The 21602-nt window shown below is 40.8% G+C and overlaps 2 protein-coding genes across 18 annotated transcripts in view; one reads left to right on the top strand and one right to left on the bottom strand.

Moving 5' to 3' along the window:
• SUV39H2 (SUV39H2 histone lysine methyltransferase) overlaps positions 1-20484 on the top strand; it is a 41092-nt gene extending 20608 nt beyond the window's left edge. For 6 of the 15 annotated variants that reach the window (XM_035306832.3, XM_008999969.5, XM_008999971.5 and 3 more), the window contains 3 exons: positions 3856-3985; positions 5136-5197; positions 11570-20484. In XM_035306832.3, coding sequence (XP_035162723.2) covers positions 3856-3985; positions 5136-5197; positions 11570-11644 — 267 coding nt within the window. In that variant the 3' untranslated portion in view covers positions 11645-20484. Of the gene's footprint in view, positions 1-3855; positions 3986-5135; positions 5723-11569 lie in introns of those variants that run through there. The other 9 variants (XM_078329521.1, XM_078329522.1, XM_002750052.7 and 6 more) reach the window with 4 other exon arrangements.
• Positions 10593-21602, bottom strand: part of DCLRE1C (DNA cross-link repair 1C) — a 39595-nt gene continuing 28585 nt past the window's right edge. For all 3 annotated transcript variants that reach the window (XM_035306833.3, XM_078329518.1, XM_002750054.6), the window contains 4 exons: positions 21203-21257; positions 17435-17523; positions 14550-14644; positions 10593-13142 (listed from right to left, as the gene is read on the bottom strand). In XM_035306833.3, coding sequence (XP_035162724.3) covers positions 12220-13142; positions 14550-14644; positions 17435-17523; positions 21203-21257 — 1162 coding nt within the window. In that variant the 3' untranslated portion in view covers positions 10593-12219. The remainder of the gene's footprint in view (positions 13143-14549; positions 14645-17434; positions 17524-21202; positions 21258-21602) is intronic.

The following is a 21602-nucleotide window of genomic DNA, read 5'->3' on the forward strand; positions in this document are numbered from 1 at the left end:
CTCTATAAAAACTATTTCTAAAAATTAGGGAAGTTAATAATTGTGGGTTACCTACTAAGTACCAAGTGGATAATGCAATATTGGGCTTGTGAGGTTGACATTATCTTCATTTTGTAGATACTTTTGAGATAATAAGGAAAATGTATCTCAGTAAGTAAGTTGTATAGCTGAACATATAAAGGAAGTAGACCGCATTAAACTTCTGATGGATTTCGTAGTAAGAAATGAGTGTATGATTAGCAGAGACCTTCTGGTCCCTTGTTTTCTGATTAAATGTAAAAGAATTTTTTCTTTTCTTTTTTTATTTTGTATATTTTAAAATTAATTTATTTACTTTAGGTACATACTATATCTGGCATTTCTCCCCATGTTATCCCTCCCCACCCACCCCTCCTTCCCCACCCCCTGCTGTCTCTCCCTGTCCCCCTCAACTTCCTCCAGTATGTGATGCTCCTCTCCCTGAGTCCACGTGTTCTCATTGTTCAACACCCACCTGTGAATAAGAACATACGGTGTATGGCTTTCTGTTCTTGTGTTAGTTTGCTGAGAATGATGGTTTCCAGATTCATCCAAGTCCCTACAAAGGACACAAACTCGTTTTTTTATGGCTGCGTAGTATTCCATGGGGTATATGTACCACATTTTCTTCATCCAGTCTATCATTGATGGGCATTTGGGTTGGTTCTATGGAAGTCTAGTATTTCTTTTTTTTTGAGACAGAGTTTCCAGTCAACACTCAGAAACAGGTTGTTCAGTTTCCAAGTGGTTGTGTGGGTTTGTGTGTGTTTCTTGATCCTGAGTCATAGTCTGACTGCGCTGTGGTCTAATAGACTGTTAGTTATGATTTCTGTTCTTTTGCATTTGCTGAGGAATGATTTGCTTCCAATGATGTGGTCAGTTTTAGAGTATGTGCAATGTGGTGCTGAGAAAAATGTATATTCTGTGGATTTGGGGTGGAGCATTCTGTATATGTGTATTAGGACCACTTGGTCCAGCTGTGCATTCCAGTCCTGGATATCCTTGTCAATTTTCTGTCTCATTGATCTAATATTGACAGTGGAGTGTTGAGGTCTCCCACTATTATTATGTGGGAGTCTAAATCTCGTTTTAGGTCATTAAGAATTTGCTTTATATATCTGGGTGCTCCTGTGTTGGGGGCGTATGTATTTAAGATACTTAGCTTTTCCTGTTGGATTGATCCTTTTACCATTATGTAGTGTCCTTCTTTGTCTCTTTTGATCTTTGTTGGTTTGAAGTCCATTTTATCAGAGACTAGGATTGCAAACCCTAATTTTTTTTGTTCTCCATTTGCTTGGTAAATCATCTTCCATCCCTTTATCTTGCGTCTTTGTGAGTCTTTGTATGTGAGATGGGTTTCCTGAATATAGCACACTGTTGGGTCTTGACTTTTTATCCATTTTGCCAGTCTGTGTCTTTTGATTGGGGTGTTTAGGCCATTTACATTCAATGTTAATATTGTTATGTGTGGATTTGATTCTGCCATTTTGTTACTGACTGGTTTTCTTTTTTTTTGAGGTGGAGTTTCACTCTTGTTACCCAGGCTGGAGTATAATGGCATGATCTCGGCTCACTGCAACCTCCGCCTCCTGGGTTCAGGCAATTCTCCTGCCTCAGCCTCCTGAGTAGCTGGGATTACAGGCATGCGCCACCATGCCCAGCTAATTTTTTGTATTTTTAGTAGACGGGGTTCACCATGTTGACCAGGATGGTCTCGATCTCTTGACCTCGTGATCCACCCGCCTCGGCCTCCCAAAGTGCTGGGATTACAGGCTTGAGCCACCGTGCCCTGCCAACTGACTGGTTTTCTTTCCCATTAGTTGCCTCATTTTCTTCATTGCGTTTTGGTCTTTGCCAGCTGGTTTGCTTTTGCAGTGACTAGTACTTGTTCCTTTCCATGCTTAGTGTTTCTTCAAGGAACTCTTGTAGGGCAGGTCTGGTGGTGACAAAATCTCTCAATAATTGCTTGTCCATAAAGGATTTTATTTCTCCTTCACTTACGAAACTTAGTTTGGCTGGATATGAGATTCTGGGTTGAAAGTTCTTTTCTTTAAGGATGTTGAATATTGGCCCCCACTCTCTTCTGGCTTGTAGGGTTTCTGCAGAGAGATCTGCTGTGACTCTGATTGGCTTCTCTCTGTGGGTGACCTGGCCTTTCTCTCTGGCTGCCCTTAGCATTTTTTCCTTCATTTCAACCCCAGTGAATCTGACGATTATGTGCCTTGGGGTTGCTCTTCTTGAGGAATATCTTTGTGGAGTTCTCTGTATTTCTTGAATTTGAAATTTGGACTGCCTTGCTAGGCTTGGGAAGTTCTCCTGGATAATATTCTGGAACATGTTTTCCAGCTTGGATTCATTCTCCCCATCGTGTTCAGGTACACTGATCAAGCGTAGATTAGGTCTTTTCACATAATCCCATATTTCTTGGAGGCTTTGTTCATTTCTTTTCACTCTTTTTTCTCATCTTCCCTTCTCTTTTTATTTCATTGAGTTGATCTTTAATCTCTGATATCCTTTCTTCTCCTTGATCCATCTGGCTATTAAAACTTGTGTTTGCTTCACGTAGTTCTTGTGCTGTGTTTTTTGACTCCATCGAGTCATTTATGTTCTTCTCTATCCTGGTTATTCCAATTAGCATTTTGTCTAACTATTTTTCAAGGTTTTTGGTTACTTTGCATTGAGTTACAACATGTTCCTTTAGCTCAGAAATGTTTGTTGTTAGCCACCTTCCGAAGCCTGTATCTGTCAATTCATTGCACTCCTTGCTCAAGTTGTGATCCTGTGTTGTTTAGAAGTTGTGATGCCTTGAAGGAGAAGAGGAGTTCTGGTCTTTGATGGTTTCATCATTTTTGTGCTTGTTTTTTCCCCTCTTTGTGGATTTACCTGGCTGTGGTGTCAGGGAGCTGCTTGATGAGGTTGCTTGTTTGCCCAGGAAGGCCGGGTTTCTGTAGTTCTTTAACACCACATTCCTTTCTGTAGGTCTTTAACACCACAGCAGAATATAAATTCTGCTGTGCAGTGTCCAGGCACTGCCACTCCTCCAGACAGAGTTCTATGACCACATCCCTAATGTCAACAGTTCCATTTCTAGGCTTCCAGGGGATCCTGGCGTCTTAGCTGTGGATCTCCAATACCTGCAGGTCACAGGACCACACAAGCTAGGCATCTAGGAGAACAGGACACACAGAAGAATTTTTTTCTTAATGATAAATTTGAGATAGAGATATTCTATCTCAAAATAGAGATAGTCTATCCAAGGACCATTAAACAGTTTTGATTTCTTAATATGACTCACTATATCTCTTTTCTTGCATATTAACAGTTTGGACCAAAAGTTTACGCAGTTCAACTCTGTGCAGTGTAAAATTTGAGTTCTGTAGTCCACATTTGATTTTATAACACAGTTATTCTAGTTCTTTAAAGTATATGCCTTACTGAAATAGTTACAGGTGAAATAATAATATCTGGGATTTGCATTGAAATTCTCCAGGAAAAAAAATGTTGGGACTAGATGAATAAGACTGAGGCACTAAGTTTGTCATCCTAAGGTCCACAGCCAATCTGACAGCTAATAGTAGAGCCCAGGTCTTCTAATTGTTGAGGTTGCATAGTGAATACATAGGGATTTCTTATTTTCTCTATTTTATGCTTGTCTCAGATTTTTCTAAGGGAAAACAATATTTTAAATGCGCATGCCTCAAAGACCTCTAAGCAATAAGCAACTTAATTTCCAGTGGAACTTAAACTAAATCTCTAGGAAAGTAAACATTTTATATGGCAGATGGAAGGGTTTGTTCACACAGTTTTTACTTAAATGTTTCTCATGTTCCTTTTTAGTGCGATCCAAATCTTCAGGTGTTCAATGTTTTCATTGATAACCTCGATACTCGTCTTCCCCGAATAGCATTGTTTTCTACGAGAACCATAAATGCTGGAGAAGAGCTGACTTTTGATTATCAAATGAAAGGTATGCTTCTCAAATAGTCTCATTGGTGTAGTTTCAATATAAGAACTAACTAAATCAGACTAGGAAGAGACCTTAGATATCTGAACCAAACTAATATTAAAGATGAAAACTTGAGACACTACGTTTGTTGTAGGGTCCAAAAGTAATCTGACAGCTAATACTAGAAACCCAGGTCTGCCTGACCTTTGGCTGATGAATGGTTCTACATCATGTTGCCTCCTTTTTTCAGAACTTGAGTTTTGGAAACGGATTCATTTATTACACCATCTTTTCTTTATACTACTTAAACATTTGTTTTTAATTGTGGGCTAAGCATGGTGGCTCCTGCCTGTAATCCCAGCACTTTTCAGCTTGGGCCTAGGAATTCAAGACAAGCCTGGGCAACATGGCGAAACCCTGTTCTACAAAATATGAAAAAACTAGCCAGATGTGGTGGCACGTGCCTGTAGTCCCAGCTACTTGGGAGGCTGAGGCGGGAAGATGGCTTGAGACAGGGAGGTTAAGGCTACACTTGAGCCGTGATAGCACCACTGTTCTCCAGCATGGACGACAGAGACCCTGTCTCAAAAAAAAAAAAAAAAAACTATAAGCCTACCTTTTTAAATTTTTACCAAGAGATATAATTCAAAAGATTGAAAATTATTTAAATCACATAAAAATTTATTCTGTTCCTACTTGAACCTGGCTTTTAAAAAGAACATTTAATTCTGTTTGCTTTATTGTGACAGTATATAAATGTTTTCTTTGTCTAAGAATGATGCCGTTTTACATATTGCCATTGCTTAAGCTCTTACATACTATGCTCATATACTGTGTGAAATGAAGGTGTATTAGATATTCCCAGTGGGTTTCATCATTTCAGAAATCCTTTCTCACAAATACGGGCTAACAACATAACCTTTACCTGTTAATAGCCCACACCATACTTTCAAGACAATTCATTATGATTTGACTCTGAATATTCACATTTATTTGTAAATATTTCAAAGGGAACTAACTACATTTCCTTGGGACTTAACTCACTCTAAAGGTCTTGAGCATTTAAGTACCCTCTAACACTAGTAATAAAGCTAATATAATAGAAAATCTCAAATTCATTCTAAATTGTCTTAACTCTCTTTCTCCTGTATATCTTTTTCTGTGTCTTCAGGTTATGGAGATCTGTCTTCAGATTCTGTTGACCACAGCCCAGCCAAAAAGAGGGTCAGAACTGTATGTAAATGTGGAGCTGTGACTTGCAGAGGTTACCTCAACTGAATTTTCAGGAAATAGAGCTGATAATTATGATTTTATTTCCTAATGTTCACATTTTTTAAAATATGTATTTGGGACTCTTATTATCAAGACTATACCTATGTTAATTTACAATTCGTGTTTCCAGACATTTGCCAAATGTATTACTGATGCCTCTGAAGAGAGGGTCCCTAGGTCTCACAGACTGATTTGAAGTCTACATATTTAATGCTTAGAGACCAAACTAATGGAAGGCAAACTATTTACAGCTCAGTTTATATGTACTTAAGTCTATGTGAACAGAGAAATGCCTCCTGCAGTGTTTGAAAGTGTTAAGCTGATAATTTAACAATTGCTGAGAGATCAAACATTCAGCTTGCCATACACCTCAAATTCGGAGAAGTAGAGTTGTTGGGCAAATCTACCAGTTCTGTTTTTGCTACTATATTGTCATTCCTGTTTTAATATTCACTGTATGTGTATTTGAGATAAATAGGTGATACTGAATTTTATACTCTATTTTCTACTTTTTCATTAAAATATTGGCAACTCAATGATATAGAAATTTAAGATATACAATTAAATGTAAAAATTAATTTCAGCTTCATTTCATATTTTGAAGCAATCTAGACTGCTGTGGTGAGTCTATGTCTGAACCTGTAATTCTTAAAAGACTTCTTAATCTTCTAGAAGAAAAATCTCCAAAGAGCTCTCTCTACAAGTCCAGAATGGCTAGCTGTTATGCTTCTTTGAAAGGACAGGATAGTGGGACCAGGATGGTTTTTTGGAGTACCAAGCAAGGGAAATGAAGCACTTTAAGGGCGCTTCTTAGTAACATGAATTAGGAAATGTGTCCAGTACCTCTGGTCTAAACAGTAAAACAAGCTGCCTGGAGAGCAGCTGTACCTAATAATACTGTAATGTACATTAACACTACATCCTCTCAGTTTCAAGCAGGTGTAACAGTTCCTTTCCACCAGATTTATTTTTATATTTCCTGCATGTTCTTCTTAAAAAGTAATCTATATTTTTGAACTGGTACTTGTGTTATACATGAATTTTTTTTAGATGTGATAAAGCTAAACTTGGCCAAGGTATATGCCTGAATTACGAGACCTTTTTATTAGTCGACCTGTGAAGACTAAAATAGAATATATTAGTTTTTAAGCGGGTGGGAGGGTTCCAGCATAGTATTAAATCTCAGTCAGGAAAAATTACGCTTGTCTGAGTCTGAGATTTCTAATCGTGTTGTCAAAAGTAAAGATAAATGCAGCAAATAAGTCTAGCTTTCAGTATTCCTAATTTTTACCTAAGCTCATTGCTCCAGGCTTTGATTACCTAAAATAAGCTTGGGTAAAATTGAACTGACTTCAAGAATGCAGTACTTTGTAATCTTTACCTTTTTCTTGGGAGAAGCTAGACTTTATTCATTATATTGCTATCACAACTTTACTCTTTCATAACATATAGGATAAATTGTTTTCATGTTTGTAGCCTCAGAGTCTGTTAACCAAAACTGCAGAATGGGGGGCTGGGCATGGTGGCTCACGCCTGTGATCCCAGCACTTTGGGAGGATGAGGCAGGTGGATCACCTGAGGTCAGGAGTTTGAGATCAGGTTGACCAACATGGTGAAACCCTGTCTTTGCTGAAAATACAAAAATTAGCTGGTCATGGTGGCCACATGCCTGTATTCCCAAGCTACTCAGGAGGTTGAGGCAAGGAGAATCACATGAACCCAGGAGGCGGAGGTTGCAGTGAGCCAAGATCATGCCACTGTACTCCAGCCTTGGTGACAGAGCCAGACTCTCACAAAAAAAAAAAAAAAAAAAAAATTTTTTTTTTTTTTTTTTGAGATGAAGTTTTGCTCATGTTACCCAGGCTGGAGTGCAATGGCACCATCTCAGCTCACCGCAGCCTCCACCTCATGGGTTCAGGCAATTCTCCTGCTTCAGCCTCCTGAGTCGCTGGGATTACAGGCACGTGCCAGCATGCCCAGCTAATTTTTTGTGTTTTTAATAGAGACGGGTTTCACCACGTTAACCAAGATTGTCTCGATCTCTTGACCTTGTGATCCACCCGCGTCGGCCTCCCAAAGTGCTGGGATTACAGGCGTGAGCCACCGCGCCCAGCCCAAAAAAATACTTTCTTAATAGCATTTGTGTTTTATGAAAACTCAGCACATAGTGTCCATGTTAAGAAAGAGTCGCAGGTTTACAGGTTGTCCCCAGTGGCCATACTTTGTGATTCTTGCGGGTTTAAAGATGTGATTTTTAAAAAATCAATGTTTTATCATGTAGTTATTTGATCATCTCCACTTTTTTGTGTTGAACAAAAGTGTAAAACTGGAAGGCAAAGAAAAAAGAGACTATTTTCAGTAAACATGTAGTTTTGTTTTATTAATAGAATGTAGGCCGGGCGCAGTGGCTCAAGCCTGTAATCCCAGCACTTTGGGAGGCCGAGGTGGGTGGATCACGAGGTCGAGAGATCGAGACCAACCTGGTCAACATGGTGAAACCCCGTCTCTACTAAAAATACAAAAATGAGCTGGGCATGGTGGCGCGTGCCTGTAATCCCAGCTACTCAGGAGGCTGAGGCAGGAGAATTGCCTGAACCCAGGAGGCGGAGGTTGCGGTGAGCCGAGATCGCGCCATTGCACTCCAGCCTGGGTAACAAGAGCGAAACTCTGTCTGAAAAAAAAAAAAAAAAATGTAATGGGCCTTTAGGATCTTAGGTACTTAGGTTATCTTTGTTATTCAGATGCTGAACTTAAGCAGTGAGAAAGTAGAAACTAAAGGAAGTTACTAAGGGATTTAACTATTTAAAGTCAACATTTAGCTTATTCATTATACTGGTTTCTTGAAGATGACAGAATTTGTTTTCAGTGTAAGACAAATATCAAAGGTAATAGATCAGCTGTAAAGTGGAACTCTACTGTACATATTATATTGATACCATCATTTTAAGGTTCTACATAAGAGGATTGTGATAGATAATTTAGTAATCTCAGGCTTTTTCTCCCATATCTGAAATTTAGACAATACTTGTTTCTCTTTTAGTTCACCAATTTCTCTTAGCAAAATAGGTTGGGCATTTGACATTCTATTTACCATGGCTTAGCTTTGTTTCTGTTTTACAGTCATTTCCAGTAAGACTATAAAAAGGGCAGAAAAATACTGATATATTCCTCATTACCTGCTAACAAGATTAACCAAAGGTTTATAAACAATTCCTTTAAATGTTACTTTCCTTTTTTTTTTTTTTTTTGACAGAGTTTCACTCTTGTTGCCCAGGCTGGAGTGCAGTGGCATGATCTAATCTGGCTCACTGCAACCTCTGCCTCCCAGGTTCAAGTGATTCTCTTGCCTCCCAAGTAGCTGGGATTACAGGCATGTGCCACCATGCCTGGCTAATTTTTTAGAAGAGACAGGGTTTCTCCATGTTGGTCAGGCTGGTCTTGAACTCCTGACCTCAGGTGATCCACCTGCTTCGGCCTCCCTGAGTGCGAGATTACAAGCATGAGCCACTGCACCCAGCCTTAAATGTTACTTTCCCTTTAAGATAGTTCATGGTTCATGCATTTGATATTACACTTGATGCTGGCTAAAAGGCCAAGGAGTGATGGTTCATGCATTTGATTATTATAAAAGTATAATTTGACATTTAGCTGGCGTAATGTGAATACTTCAGAAGTTCTTGAGCATTCTCACTCACCAGGTGTGTAAACATACTATGGTAAATACTGCCGGGCAATGCAAAGGAATTTTAGAATTCAGAGCTGATATTCACTGATGAAGTCTTTTATGTCTTTTATATGTATTCATGTGCTTCTCATGAACCTGTCAGGTTGGTATTATCCCTATATTACTCCTAAGGTAAGAAGCTTAGACTGTTAAGATAACATGCCAAGATCAACCAGTGAATAGGCCATAAACTTTTTTTATTTTGAAACCGAGTCTCTGTCACCTAGGCTGGAGTGCAGTGGCATGATCTTGGCTCACTGCAACCTCCATCTCCCAGGTTCAAGCAATGCTCCTGCCCCAGTCTCCCGAGTAGCTGGGACTACAGGCACGTGTCAGCATGCCTGGCTAGTTTTTTATATTTTGAGTGGAAATGGGGTTTCACCATCTTAGCCAGGATGGTCTCAATCTTAAACATTTATTCCAAGAACTCCTCTCCAATGTAAATGTGGCTGACTGGCAAGTGTCTTTGGTTATATCTTGTTACTTTGAAACTTCAGTTTCGGCGGGGCACAGTGGTTCATGCCTGTAATCCCAGCACTTTCAGAGGCTGAGGTGGGGGGACCACCAGAGGTCAGGAGTTTGAGACCAGCCTGACCAGTATGGTGAAACCCTGTCTCTACTAAAAATACAAAAATTAGCCAGGTTTGGTGGCACACATCTGTAATCCTAGCTACTGGGGAGGTTGAGGCAGGAAAATCACTTGAACCAGGTGGCAGAGGTTGCAGTGAGCCGAGATTGGGCCACTGCACTCCAGCTTGGGTGACAGAGACTCCTCTCAAAAAAATTTTAAAAACAGAAACTTTGATGTTTCCTCGTACAATTTATGATTATTGAAGTAAAAAGAAAGTAGCGGCTACAATGAGTCCTGCTCATGTTTATACTCTTTTGGAGAGACAATATAGTAGTTGAGAGCGTGGATTCTGAAGCCAGACTGCCTGTGTTTGAATTTTGCCTATGCCTCAGTTATGTGAACTAACCTCTGTGCCTTCATCTTCTCATTTGGACGTGAGGATTAGAGATGTATCTACCTCAAAGGCTGGCTGTGAAAATTATTAAAGGAGTTCATATGTAGTATGTAAAAAAGAGCATGATCAGAGTAAGCACCAAATGTAATTTCTGGTAATCACTATCAGTTTCTTGATCAAGTCTGTTATTGTGTTTAAGCCTTTATTCAGCCAGCATTTATAATGGCCAGACTTTTATATGTAGCAGTATGTAAGAATATGATTATAAAATACCAGGAATATATTCAGAGGAATGTTTACAGGCATTTTTTGGATCATAAGGTACACTGTTAAAACTAAGTCTTAATTATCAGGGAATATATACAAATGTGTCAGCTATGTCTTAACTCTGAGTCTTAATTGTTACCCTACTTAGTCTGGTAGCTCCAGTACTTCTTTTTGGTCTGATTACTGTGCAGCATCATGATAACACATATCAAGTGTTAGTTTACTGATCTGCAAATTGTGTTAAGTGATGTCTCTGCTTTTGCATCCATAATCTGTGAAATGTCAGAATACCAATGTTCGTGAATATTTCTTAAAACTTGTTAATCTCCTCATATGTAACACAAAAGCCTAACCTATTGATGGACTTCAAGGATGTTGAATGACTCACAGAACACACATATGCTTTAGTATTTTAAATTCTTTTTCTTGAGACGGGATCTTGCTTTGTTGTCCAGGTTGGGCACAATTAGCTCACTGCAGCTTCAACCTCCTGGGCTCATCGATCCTCCCACCTAAGCCTTCCGGATAGCTAGGACTCCAGGTGTATACCACCATGCCTAGCTAACATTTTGTAGAGACAGGGTCTCCCTGTATTGCCCAGGCTGGACTCAAAACCTTGAGCTCAAACAAGCCTCCCAAAGTACTGGGATTGCAGGCATGAGCTACTGTGCCTGGCCACCATTTCATTCTTGAGCATTTTCTTTTATATTCTAATTGTTCACTTTTAGTTTTGCCACCATATTCATATCAAGGTTAAGTGATTTAACATCTTTGGGGATAAATAAGGTGCTGATTTTACTATAGCCGTCAGTTTATCATAATAGAGCCAAGGTAAATTCTGTCAAAGATGTGGTCTGTCATGCCAAATGTTCCGTGTGTACTTCAGGAGATACATTCTGCTGTTTTGGGGTGAACTGCTTTATAAATGTCAGTTTAACAGTCAGTTTATGGTGATGTTCAGTTCTATTTTCTTACTGATGTACTGTATACATACTAGTTGTTACTAAGGAGGGATGTAATTGTACATTAGTTTCTCTTTTCAGTTGTTCTAGCTTCATAAATTTTTGGAGCTGCTGTTAGGTGCATGTACATTTAGGATTATTTTGTCTTCTTGGTGAATTAGACCTTTTGTAATTAGGAAATTGTCCATTATGTAGCCACTCCATCTTTGTTTACATGGTCTTTTTTCCATCCTGTTAACCTACTTATGTCACTTGAATTGAGTTTCTTTATAGTTGGCAGATCATTGGGTTATGTTTTTTTCCCGTCTCTCTTGTCATTGATGTGCTTAGACTATTTACATTTAATATAATAATTGATATGTATGGGTTTAGTTCTACCATCTTACTTGCCTTTTTTTTTTTTTTTTTGAGACAGAGTTTCGCTCTTGTTGCCCAGGCTGGAGTGCAATGGCACATTCTTGGCTCACTGCAACCTCCCGGATTCAAGTGATTCTTCTGCCTCAGCCTTCCGAGTAGCTGGGATTACAGGCACCATCATACCGAGTTTTGTTTTTGTTTTTCCATCTTCAGTATAAACAGGGTTTTACCATATTGGCCAGGCTGCTCTTGAACTCTGACATCAGGTGAGCCACCCGCCTCATCCTCCCAAAGTGCTGGGATTAAAGGCATGCGCCACTATGCCTAGCCTTCTCCTTTCCTTTTTAAAACAGGATCATGCTCTGTCACCCAGGCTGCAGTGCAGTGGCACAATCATGGCTCACTGCGGCCTCTGTCTTCTGGGCTCAAGTGATCGCCTCAGCCTCCTGAGTAGCCCACCACACCTGGCTTTACTTTATTGTAAGTAGAGAAACATCTCACTGTGTTGGCAAGGCTGGTCTCAAACTCCTGAGCTCAAGTGATCGCCTACCTCAGCTTCCCAAAGTGCTGGGATTACAGGTATGAGCCACCATACCCAGCCAGGTTATTTGAACATTTTTAAGTATTACATTTTCTCTGTTGTAATATTGACTGTCACCTCTGTGCAGGTTTTTTAGTGGTTGCTCTAGGTTGAAGCACTTTGAATTATTAAATATCTAAGAGTGAGCATTTTCTTTTTTTGACTACTATACTCTCACCAGTTGCCAGCTTCTCATACAAATATTGTAAATGCTCTCGTTTAGGTAGCTCAGCTTCTGGAGTTGAGGGAACTTCAAAATCAGAAGAGCTCTGGGAATCTACATTTGTGCTAAGATTTAGCAAACTTTTTTCCTCAGGTATGTGTTTCTCCATGCTTACAGTAGCTGGTTCTCCAGGACTAGGAACTATTGTTACATCTTGATCTCTGCTCTTCAAATCAGAACAAGTATCCTTTGGGCAAATTACATTTTGATCCATGAGAGAGGCAGGAATCTTCTCTTTGATTATTGGTCTGTATTCATCTTGGTCCAAGGAAGTAACAGCCCCACTGTTTTTCTCTTGGGAAGATAGCAAAACAGTATCAGATTGGCTGTCCCAGCCTTGACTTCCTTGTTCCGTTATGTGTGTTGACTGGGAAGAATTCTGGGAGGAGATGTGGGTTGATTCTCCATCAGAGTCACTGAAAAGCTTTGGTGACTGAGATCCTCCTGCCTCTATGGAAGAAGGGAAGTTTTCCAAACTCTCATCTGTGATTTCATCATTTCTTTTAAAGAATACTTCCCACTGCGGTACATCCCCATCAGCCTTTTGCTGGTGAAGTACAGAGCCCAGATCTCCTGGCAGTGAAGCTGGGATTTCTGATTCTTCTTCACTTTCGCTGTTGGATTCTTCACAATCTACAAAGTTTGTGAAACGAGAGCTTTGCATGCTCTCTGCTCTGCAGCATCCTGGGCTCTGTCTCTGTTTTTCAGGCTGGTTTTCAGATGCTGCAGTCATTGAAAATGCCTCAGGGTGAAAAGTGTTCTGGTATGAAACCTTGTGCCTTAAAGGTATTGGCAGAGGATAATCAAAGAGATCATCATCTTCCTCCTCTGTGGGACAAACAAAACAGGTTTATAGGAAACAAAGCAAAGGGAACCAGTTTGTAGCATTTACCTACATTTTTAATTCTTGGAATTGGAAGGAATAGGGAGGCCACTCTTCAGAGGGAAAATACCTTCTTGGGAGACGCTGAACAATTTACCATCCTTCAACTTTTTATAATGCTAGACTATTAGTAAAGAATATAGAGCAGTCACTCTGCTCTATATGTAAGCCTGGCTGATCATTACAATCATATGCAAAAAAAAAAAAAAAAAAAGCACAGGTTTCTCTATCTTATTCCAGACCTACTGAATCCCCAAAGAAGATAGGACCAAATAATTTGATTTTTAAGTTCTACAGCTGATTTCTGTTCATCAGCCAGGTTTGCAAAGCCTGTGTGCTCTGCAAATAGATGCTTAGTGAGCTGGCTGACTTAAAATTAAACTGCTTTTTATTAAGGTTTTTCTTCTATGAGCATCTTATTGACATCTGTTTTGTACACAAGGTTGCAGCAGACACTGGGGAAACCCAAGTTAAATCAACTTTAAAGCAAAATACTGAAAAAACAACATTATGTGTCAAAAACTTAAAATACAAAATTCATTCTCCTGATTTTTAAGTATTATTAAAATGAAAAAATCTTACTTGGAAAAACAAATATTTTCCCATCTTCTAATGATACCTAACCTAAGGAGGAAATTAAATGCACCCGAGACTACTGTGTATGGCAACTTCTTGTCCAACTGCTGAGTCTGGTGTCATAATAATCCACTTAAATGATAGGGCAAAGCACTCATATAACAGACCGTCATAGTTCCCACATTTCCAATGTGAAGCTAGGCCCAGAGAAGGGTCTGCCAATACACAGGCCCAACCTCATTTTTAAAAGTCCAGTGTTAGGACTTGGAACTGATCTTAGGGCTTAAGGTGACTAAGATATCTAACGACTGTATTTGGAATCCCTAGACTGCAAGATACAGCTTTACTTTAAGCCAAGGATAATATGAAAATACCAATGAAAAAAGGTATAAAGTATAGAGAAAATTCCATCTCTATAAACACTACTGATCAGCTTGATGAAAAGTTTCCATTGTCAGCATTCACGAGTATCTTAAGAAAATGTTCAAAGATAACAAACCAGCCACTCTATGGCCTCTACTAGTCTTAGGGCATATTGCTAGAAAGCTGAGAACACCACATATGATGGCACAGTCTCTACCACTTGTTTTAACCCAGGGAGCGAGAGCAGACTTGATTTTACAGGCTGAAGACAGGAAGGCAAAGTACTTTCCTGAGAGTGTGACAAGTCTGGCTTGTGGTGAGTCCCAGGTCCACTGTGTCCAAGGCCCGAGCTCTCTGGAAAGCAGTGTTTGCCGGAAGCCCACCCCTCTAAACCCAGGACCATCTTTTCTTACCTGAGTCTTGGTGGACTGTTCTAGCTCTCTTCAGTTTTCCCAGTGGTTTATACTGTGGCTCCATACTTTGGGAAGACCGGCATAAAGGCTTTAAGCTGAAATGAATCAGAATATTTGATTTTTCCTTTTGGGGAAGCTGTTAGAAGTTAAGCATCATTGATAGTGCAAAATTTTTTTATTTTTGTTTTTTAATTTGGATCCCCGTGTCTTTAACAAAATCTTGACTATAAGGGAAATCACACAACCATTTTGGAGGATTGAAAGCAGTTCTAAACTGATGTCATAGTTAAAAATCACTTCGACTTAATAAAGTGGTAAATATAAGCACTTAAATGCAACCTGGTAGATGCTTATCTTACTGTTATAGCTTTAGTAGACTAAAGCAAAACTTAGATCTTTGCTCCTGCATTGCAAAAAAGCAGGTCTCTATCCTGAAAACCTGTTAATACAGTGACATCCTTTGGCGTTTGGGATACAGTATAACTACCTGCTCCCCTTCCCTGTTTCAGTAGGGCTTACTCATATTTCACAGAAATGTCCACAGATTTATCTCATCATTCCAGGTCCTTAGGCTGAAAACTAAGACACAAACTAAATGCAAAAAGGCAGAGAAATAAGATTTGAAGGTGTCCTACCCCTTTCGAAGACCTCACTGCCAACTGCCTCCTCCTGGCAGATTCCTGGAAGCCTTTAGGATGATCTACAACATACCATATGAACAGGGCCATGAAGTGCCCAACCTGAGACTTATTTACAGCCACCCTCATTTTATATCCTCACCCCTGTTCCCACAGCTGTTCTTTGGATCCATCCCTTCAGCCCTTCCAGGAGTTGTCCGTGTCTGTTTACAGTCGTTTCAGCTATTCTCCTGGGATAACTTTTCAAAGTAAGGTCATCTTCCCCGACCTACCTAGAACAGAATTGCCTGCTAGAAATGCAGGATGGGGGCAGGGCACAGTGGCTCACATCTGTAGTCCCAGCACTTTGGGAGGCTGAGACTGGTGGGTCATTTGAGGTTAGGAGTTCAAGACCAGCCTGGCCAACATGGTGAGACCCCCATCTCTACTAAAAATACAAAATTTAGCCAGATGTGGTGGTGGGTGCCTGTAATCTCAGCTACTCAAGGCTTAGGCAGGAGAATCACTGGAACCAGGGAGGTGGAGGTTGCAGTGAGCTGAGGTCGCACCACTGCACTCCAGTCTGAATGACAGAGCCAGGCTCTGTCTCAAAAAAAAAACAGGAGGATGGGGGAATATGCATTTTAACAAGCACCTCAAGTGATTGCTAAGCACATCCAAGTTTATGTATATTCAAGTTTAGTTCCACAGGCATATTTAAGTCCCAGCTATTTTAAGATCAAGCCTCCCCATTTCTGTTGCCTCTAACTTTCCCTTCGCTGTCAAACTTTCTCTATAGCCTGTCCTCAGTATTTTCCATTTCCTCACTTGTTCCCATTTCTCAACTGAAATCTCACTTGTAACTCCCAAGTTTACTAAAATTGCTCTCACTGAGCACACACAAGTGACCTAACGACCAAGGTAACGGGATAACTGGTAGTCCCCATATTATGTGACTTCTCAAGACACTGCCATGGGCACCTTCTGCTTACCCTTTCCTTTGCTCTCATCCTGCTGTTTGGGCCACTCTCTCCATCTTGGCCCAGCTCCTCCTCCTTCACTCCTCCCTTAAATGTGCTGCCCAGGGTTTTGGCCTCAGCTCTGTGATCCCTCTTTTCGCTCCTGGTGACTTCTTCTGCCCTCAGGTTTCAGTTCTCACCTGCACTGCCAACTCCAAATCTGTGTTTCCAACCCAGAACTCTCTCCAGAGTTCCTCCATCCTCCTTTCCATCGTCATCTGCAAGCCTGGTCCTGTGTGTCCCCATCGGGATCTGCAAGGCAGACTCCCTGACATGGGGCCTCATTCCTTCCTGCATCCATTGCAGGTTGTGTGCAGCATGCCTGCCTTTGCCCTTGACCTCTCCAGGAGACCGGACCTGTGCTAGGACAGGGTGTGTCTTAGGCAACTTGGATCCCAAGTTCCATGCCCACCATATGGCTGGCACTAAAGAAATCATTGATGGGCCAGGTGCAGTGGCTCATGCCTGTAATCCCAACACTTTCAGAGTGTTGATCACTTGAGTTCTGGAGTTCAAGACCAGCCTAGTCAACATGGTAAAACCCCATCTCTCCTAAAAATATAAAAGTTAGCCAAGTGTGGTGGCACACACCTGTAGTCCCAGCTACTTGGGAGAATGAGATAGGAGAATTGCTTGAACCCAGGAGGTGGAGGTTACAGTGAGCAGAGATCACCCCACTGTACTCCAGCCTGGGTGAGAGAGAGAGACCCTGTCTCAAAAACAAAAACAAAACCATTCATGAATGAGTAAATGAAACCCAAGGAAGAGGTGAGAAAATGGTAACACTATAATAAAAGATATCCATAATGCTATAGCACCTCTCCTTTGGCTTTCAGTTATCCATTCAATAGACACTTGATGACCTACTTGGCATGCTGCTAGGTGCTTTTCTTTCTTCCCTGTATTATTTTTTTCGTATTTGAGAAGCCCAACAAGTAGGCACCAATATTCCTATTTTGCTGATTCAAAAGGACTAGCTCAGAGAAGTGATCTGGTCAAGTTCCTGTGGCACTGTTAGTAAATGGCAGAGCTGCGTTGCAACCCAGGAGAAGCTGACAACACTACCTATACCTTCTGCCACAAAGTGAAGTAAAGGAAAACTACAGGAAGAAATGGATAGAAGTATCAGTTCAGAAATGTCCCAACAAACAGATTCTAGATTTGAAAACACTGAGGCAAACTCTCCTTTGTATCCTAGCCAAGAGCCACAAAGGGAGACACACAAGTCCCACGAGCAGTGAATACTCACATTTCGACAACTTTATCCATAGTTGTGCCAACTGGAATGACATTTGGATAAGCATTCACAGGGCAGATGTAACTCAAGAAATCTTTAATCTAGAAAAAGGAAAATCCCATGGATCAACAATCTCTACAGTGAAAGGGGGATTGTTAGGGGAGATAACAGGAGGCTGGGGAAAGAGAAGCAGAACTCTGACAGCTGTGGTTTTCAACGCTGGCTGCATGTGGGGTCACTAGGGACCTCTTGGGGGAAGAAACACCCAATTCCCAGGCCTTCCTTCAAAGATCTCTTGAACACTGAATGCTAGTGGCCTTAGAAATCAGTAAATTTAAATGTTTCCCAGGTGATTCTGATCCACAGTAAAAGCTCAGAATCACTAATGGGACACAAAGATTCTGTATTTTTTTTTTCAGTATATTGCTTTCCTTTCCAAGAAGGTCAGCTGCTCATGTTTAACAAATCCCCTTTCAAATGAGTTAGAATTTAGCTAGGCATTAACTGTAATATACACAAAAAACAAGGTTTTAGAATTGCATTTCTTAGCTGGGCACAGCGGTACGTGTCTATAGTTCCAGCTTCTCAAGGCTGAGGCAGGAGGATTGCTTAAGCCCAGGATTTGAGGCCAGCCTGGGCAACACAGACCCCATCTCTAAAAAAGAACAACAAAAGAATTGCACTTATTTCCTCCTACAAATAATCATTAACGATGCAAAGAGAATTACACCTTTGAGGTTACCTGATTTGTTCAAATGGTTCATTCTTATTGGGCACAACACTAGGCACTGGTCACCAATCCCAGTGAAGGATCCAAACACTGCTCACTGTTATCTTGGTATCAGAGTCACCAAGGAAAACAGTGCAGTCCAGCACCGGATGGAACAATGCTTCACTTACTGAGAACAGACCAAATAAGATCAAGTCCAACAATGTGCACTGGTCCCCAGTGACCAGCGCGTCCCTCCCTGCAACCAACATAGGTCAACCTGCTTACAAGCACCCTTCTCCTGTCACACAGGAAGGAACCCCCACCCATGCTGTCTGAAATGCAGGCAGCTGAGGTGTGCCTAAGGGCCACTGACACACAGGCTTAAGCAGAACAAAGGAACACACATCAAGTATGAAGCAAAGATGTTTCCACATAAGGCACTGAGCTGCTGCAGGCTGTGTGCTCACCCACTTCTCTTGCTCTCTCAATAAGGAACTGTTCCATCCTTATGTGGCCAGTGGGGGTTGAAAGATTGCACGTAGACTACCTCTCCCAATGATTAATTCTAAACAAACAATTACATGCAAAAGCTTCATGAATACCTTGATTTTCTGCAAAGTTCAGAATGCTAAACAGAGGAACTCTGTCACTATTCCTTAACATGTTTCTACAACCTAGAGGAACTTCAGCTTTGTCTCTTATTAGACCTTGGTGAGCTTGTGATCTCAGTCAAGTTACCTAATGTCTCTAATCTTAGATTCTTCATTTAAAAGTATAAATGAGATTACACATGTAAAGTGCTTAGCTTGGTACCTGGTGAAACAGTCAATAAAATCATACATTACTAAGTTGATAATGAGAACACAAAGACTTTTATCCCCTTCTGCAAATGGTAAGGCAAACTAGGACCCAATGTAATTATTAGTATCCCACCAAATTCAAAGAGGCAGGAACTGAAGAACTGCCAATAACTCTACATAAAAATAAAAGGTCTACTTTAAGACGGGAAAAGCAGGAAGATCTACTCTTCAGATATTTCTCATAATATCTTTTGTACCTTCAGAGCAGGCATGCAAATAAAAGCCATTATCTGCCTGCCCAGCGCCTATTTTATTTGCACAAAGTTGAAGCTAGTAGAAATCTGAGACTTTTGAAGAGAATAAAGGATAAAAAAAGTAAAGACAAGCTTGTACCAGAAATGGTTCACTACTACTTTTCAGAGGTGAAGTGGCCCCAAGGAGATAAGACACATTAAAGGAGCACCCCCCTCACTTATACAAGTTGACTCCCTTTTATCAAATGCCTGCCTTAAAATGAGGTATCGATACAGAAAATTCTCTTTATTCCCAGTAGTTATACTCTATAGAGTCACCATAAATAGTCAATTAGCGAATACTGAACCATTGCTGCTAGGGGAAAATACAGGGTTCCTGCCAGCTTTTGTTGACATAGTTTTCATCAGCCAATTAATACATAACCTTGTTTTATGTGTGTTTCTGTTGAAAGAGACCTCATTTAACATATACTTTGGTTCATTAACTTTGAACTCATGGCCAGTAGCCCTATAACTCATGCCTATCTAACATACATATTTTCTCTAGAAGGCACATTACATTCTTTCCACATTTAGGAACACTGGATAGAACTTCAGTATAATGCTTAGTCACCATTTTAAATAACAAGATCACCAACAAAAAGCACAAAAATGTGAAAAACATGGCACTTCATAGATGACAAAAAGGACACTTTTTTTGAGATGTAATTTCACTCTTGTTGCCCAGGCTGGAGTGCAATGGCACGATCTCGGCTCACCACAACCTCCACCTTCTGGGTTCAAGCGATTCTCCTGCCTCAGCCTCCCAAGTAGCTGGGATTATAGGCATGCATCACCACACTCAGCTAATTTTGTATTTTTAGTAGAGTCGGGGTTTCTCCATGCTGGTCTCAAACTCCTGACGTCAGATGATCCACCCGCCTCAGCCTCCCAAAGTGCTGAGATTACAGGTGTGAGCCACCGCACCCAGCCAAAAAGGATACTTTCAATATGGTATGGCTGTGTCCCCACCCAAATCTCATCTTGAACTGTAGTTTTCATCATCCTGGTGTCATAGGAGGGACCTGTTGGGAGGTAACTGAATCATAGGGGCTGCTACCTCCATAATGTTCTAATGACAGGGAGTTCTCAGAAGATCTGATGGTTTTATAAGGGGGCTTTCCCCAGCCTTTGCTCTGCACTTCTCCTTGCTTCCAGCATGTGAAGAAGGATGTGTTTGCTATTATTGTAAATTTCCTAAGGCTTCCACAGCCCTGCGGAACTGTGATTAATTAAACCTCTTTCCTTTATAAATTACCCAGTCTCAGGTATGTCTTTAGAGCAGCAGGAGAACAGACTAATATACTTGACAGAATGAGAACTCAAAGAAAAAGGGAGAGAGTTGCCTTATTCGACCTGAACTGGGAATGTGTGCATCAGGTGACTCAAATTTTTTACCACTCTCCACGTGTCCACAAATGATCACAAAAGCACTAAAAATATTGATACTGGAGTTAAAGGGTCAGTTTCAGTGAGTAGGCCAACACATAAAAACGGAATCCATGAAGCCAGGCGCAGTGGCTTATGCCTGTAATCCCAGCACTTTGGGAGGCCGACAAGGGCAGATTACCTAAGGTTAGGAGTTCAAAACCAGCCTGGCCAACATGGTGAAACCTTGTCTCTGCTAAAACTATAAAACTTTTAGCTGGGCATGGTGTTGGGTGCCTGTAGTCCCAGCTACTCAGGAGGCTGAGACAGGAGAATCACTTGAACCTAGGAGGCAGAGGTTGCAGTGAGCAGAGATCACACCACTGCACTCCAGCCTGGGTGACAGACTGAAACATCATCTCGGGGGATAAAAAAAAAAAAAAAACAGAATCCATGAATAAGGAGTATCAACTACATTTAGGGAAAAAAAATGAAAGGAAATGAAACTTACATAGGAACATGCTTCTGAGGGTCAGGGGACTACTGTCAAACACCAAGGCTGCAGAACACTGAGGGTAAGGGTTATGAGTACATGAGATCCTCTTACCTCACTGTAGGAGGAGTGAAAAGAAAAACAAGCTCTGTAGGAACTCTCTCCAGTCCTAAAGGAAAATGAAAAAGTATAAAGGTCACTGCGCAAAACTAAACCAAGTTCTAAACTTTCGCCCTTTTCATTTAGGCTATTCTAGCATGAAACCACCCTAATGGGCTCGCTTCAGAAGCACATGTCCTGAAATCTCCCTAAATCAGGAATTTCTTCTTGGGATAGCAGGGAACTTTTTCCAGCAAGTGGAAACCTGCTGTAGACTGGGCGCAATGGCTCACGCCTGTAATCCCAGCACTTTGGGAGGCCAAGGTGGGCTGATTGCCTGACCTCAGGAGTTTGAGACCAGCCTGGCCAAAATGATGCAACCCTGTCTCTACTGAAAATACAAAAAGTTAGCCAG

Source organism: Callithrix jacchus, chromosome 7 (assembly GCF_049354715.1).
Source record: "Callithrix jacchus isolate 240 chromosome 7, calJac240_pri, whole genome shotgun sequence".
Lineage (NCBI taxonomy): Eukaryota > Metazoa > Chordata > Mammalia > Primates > Cebidae > Callithrix > Callithrix jacchus.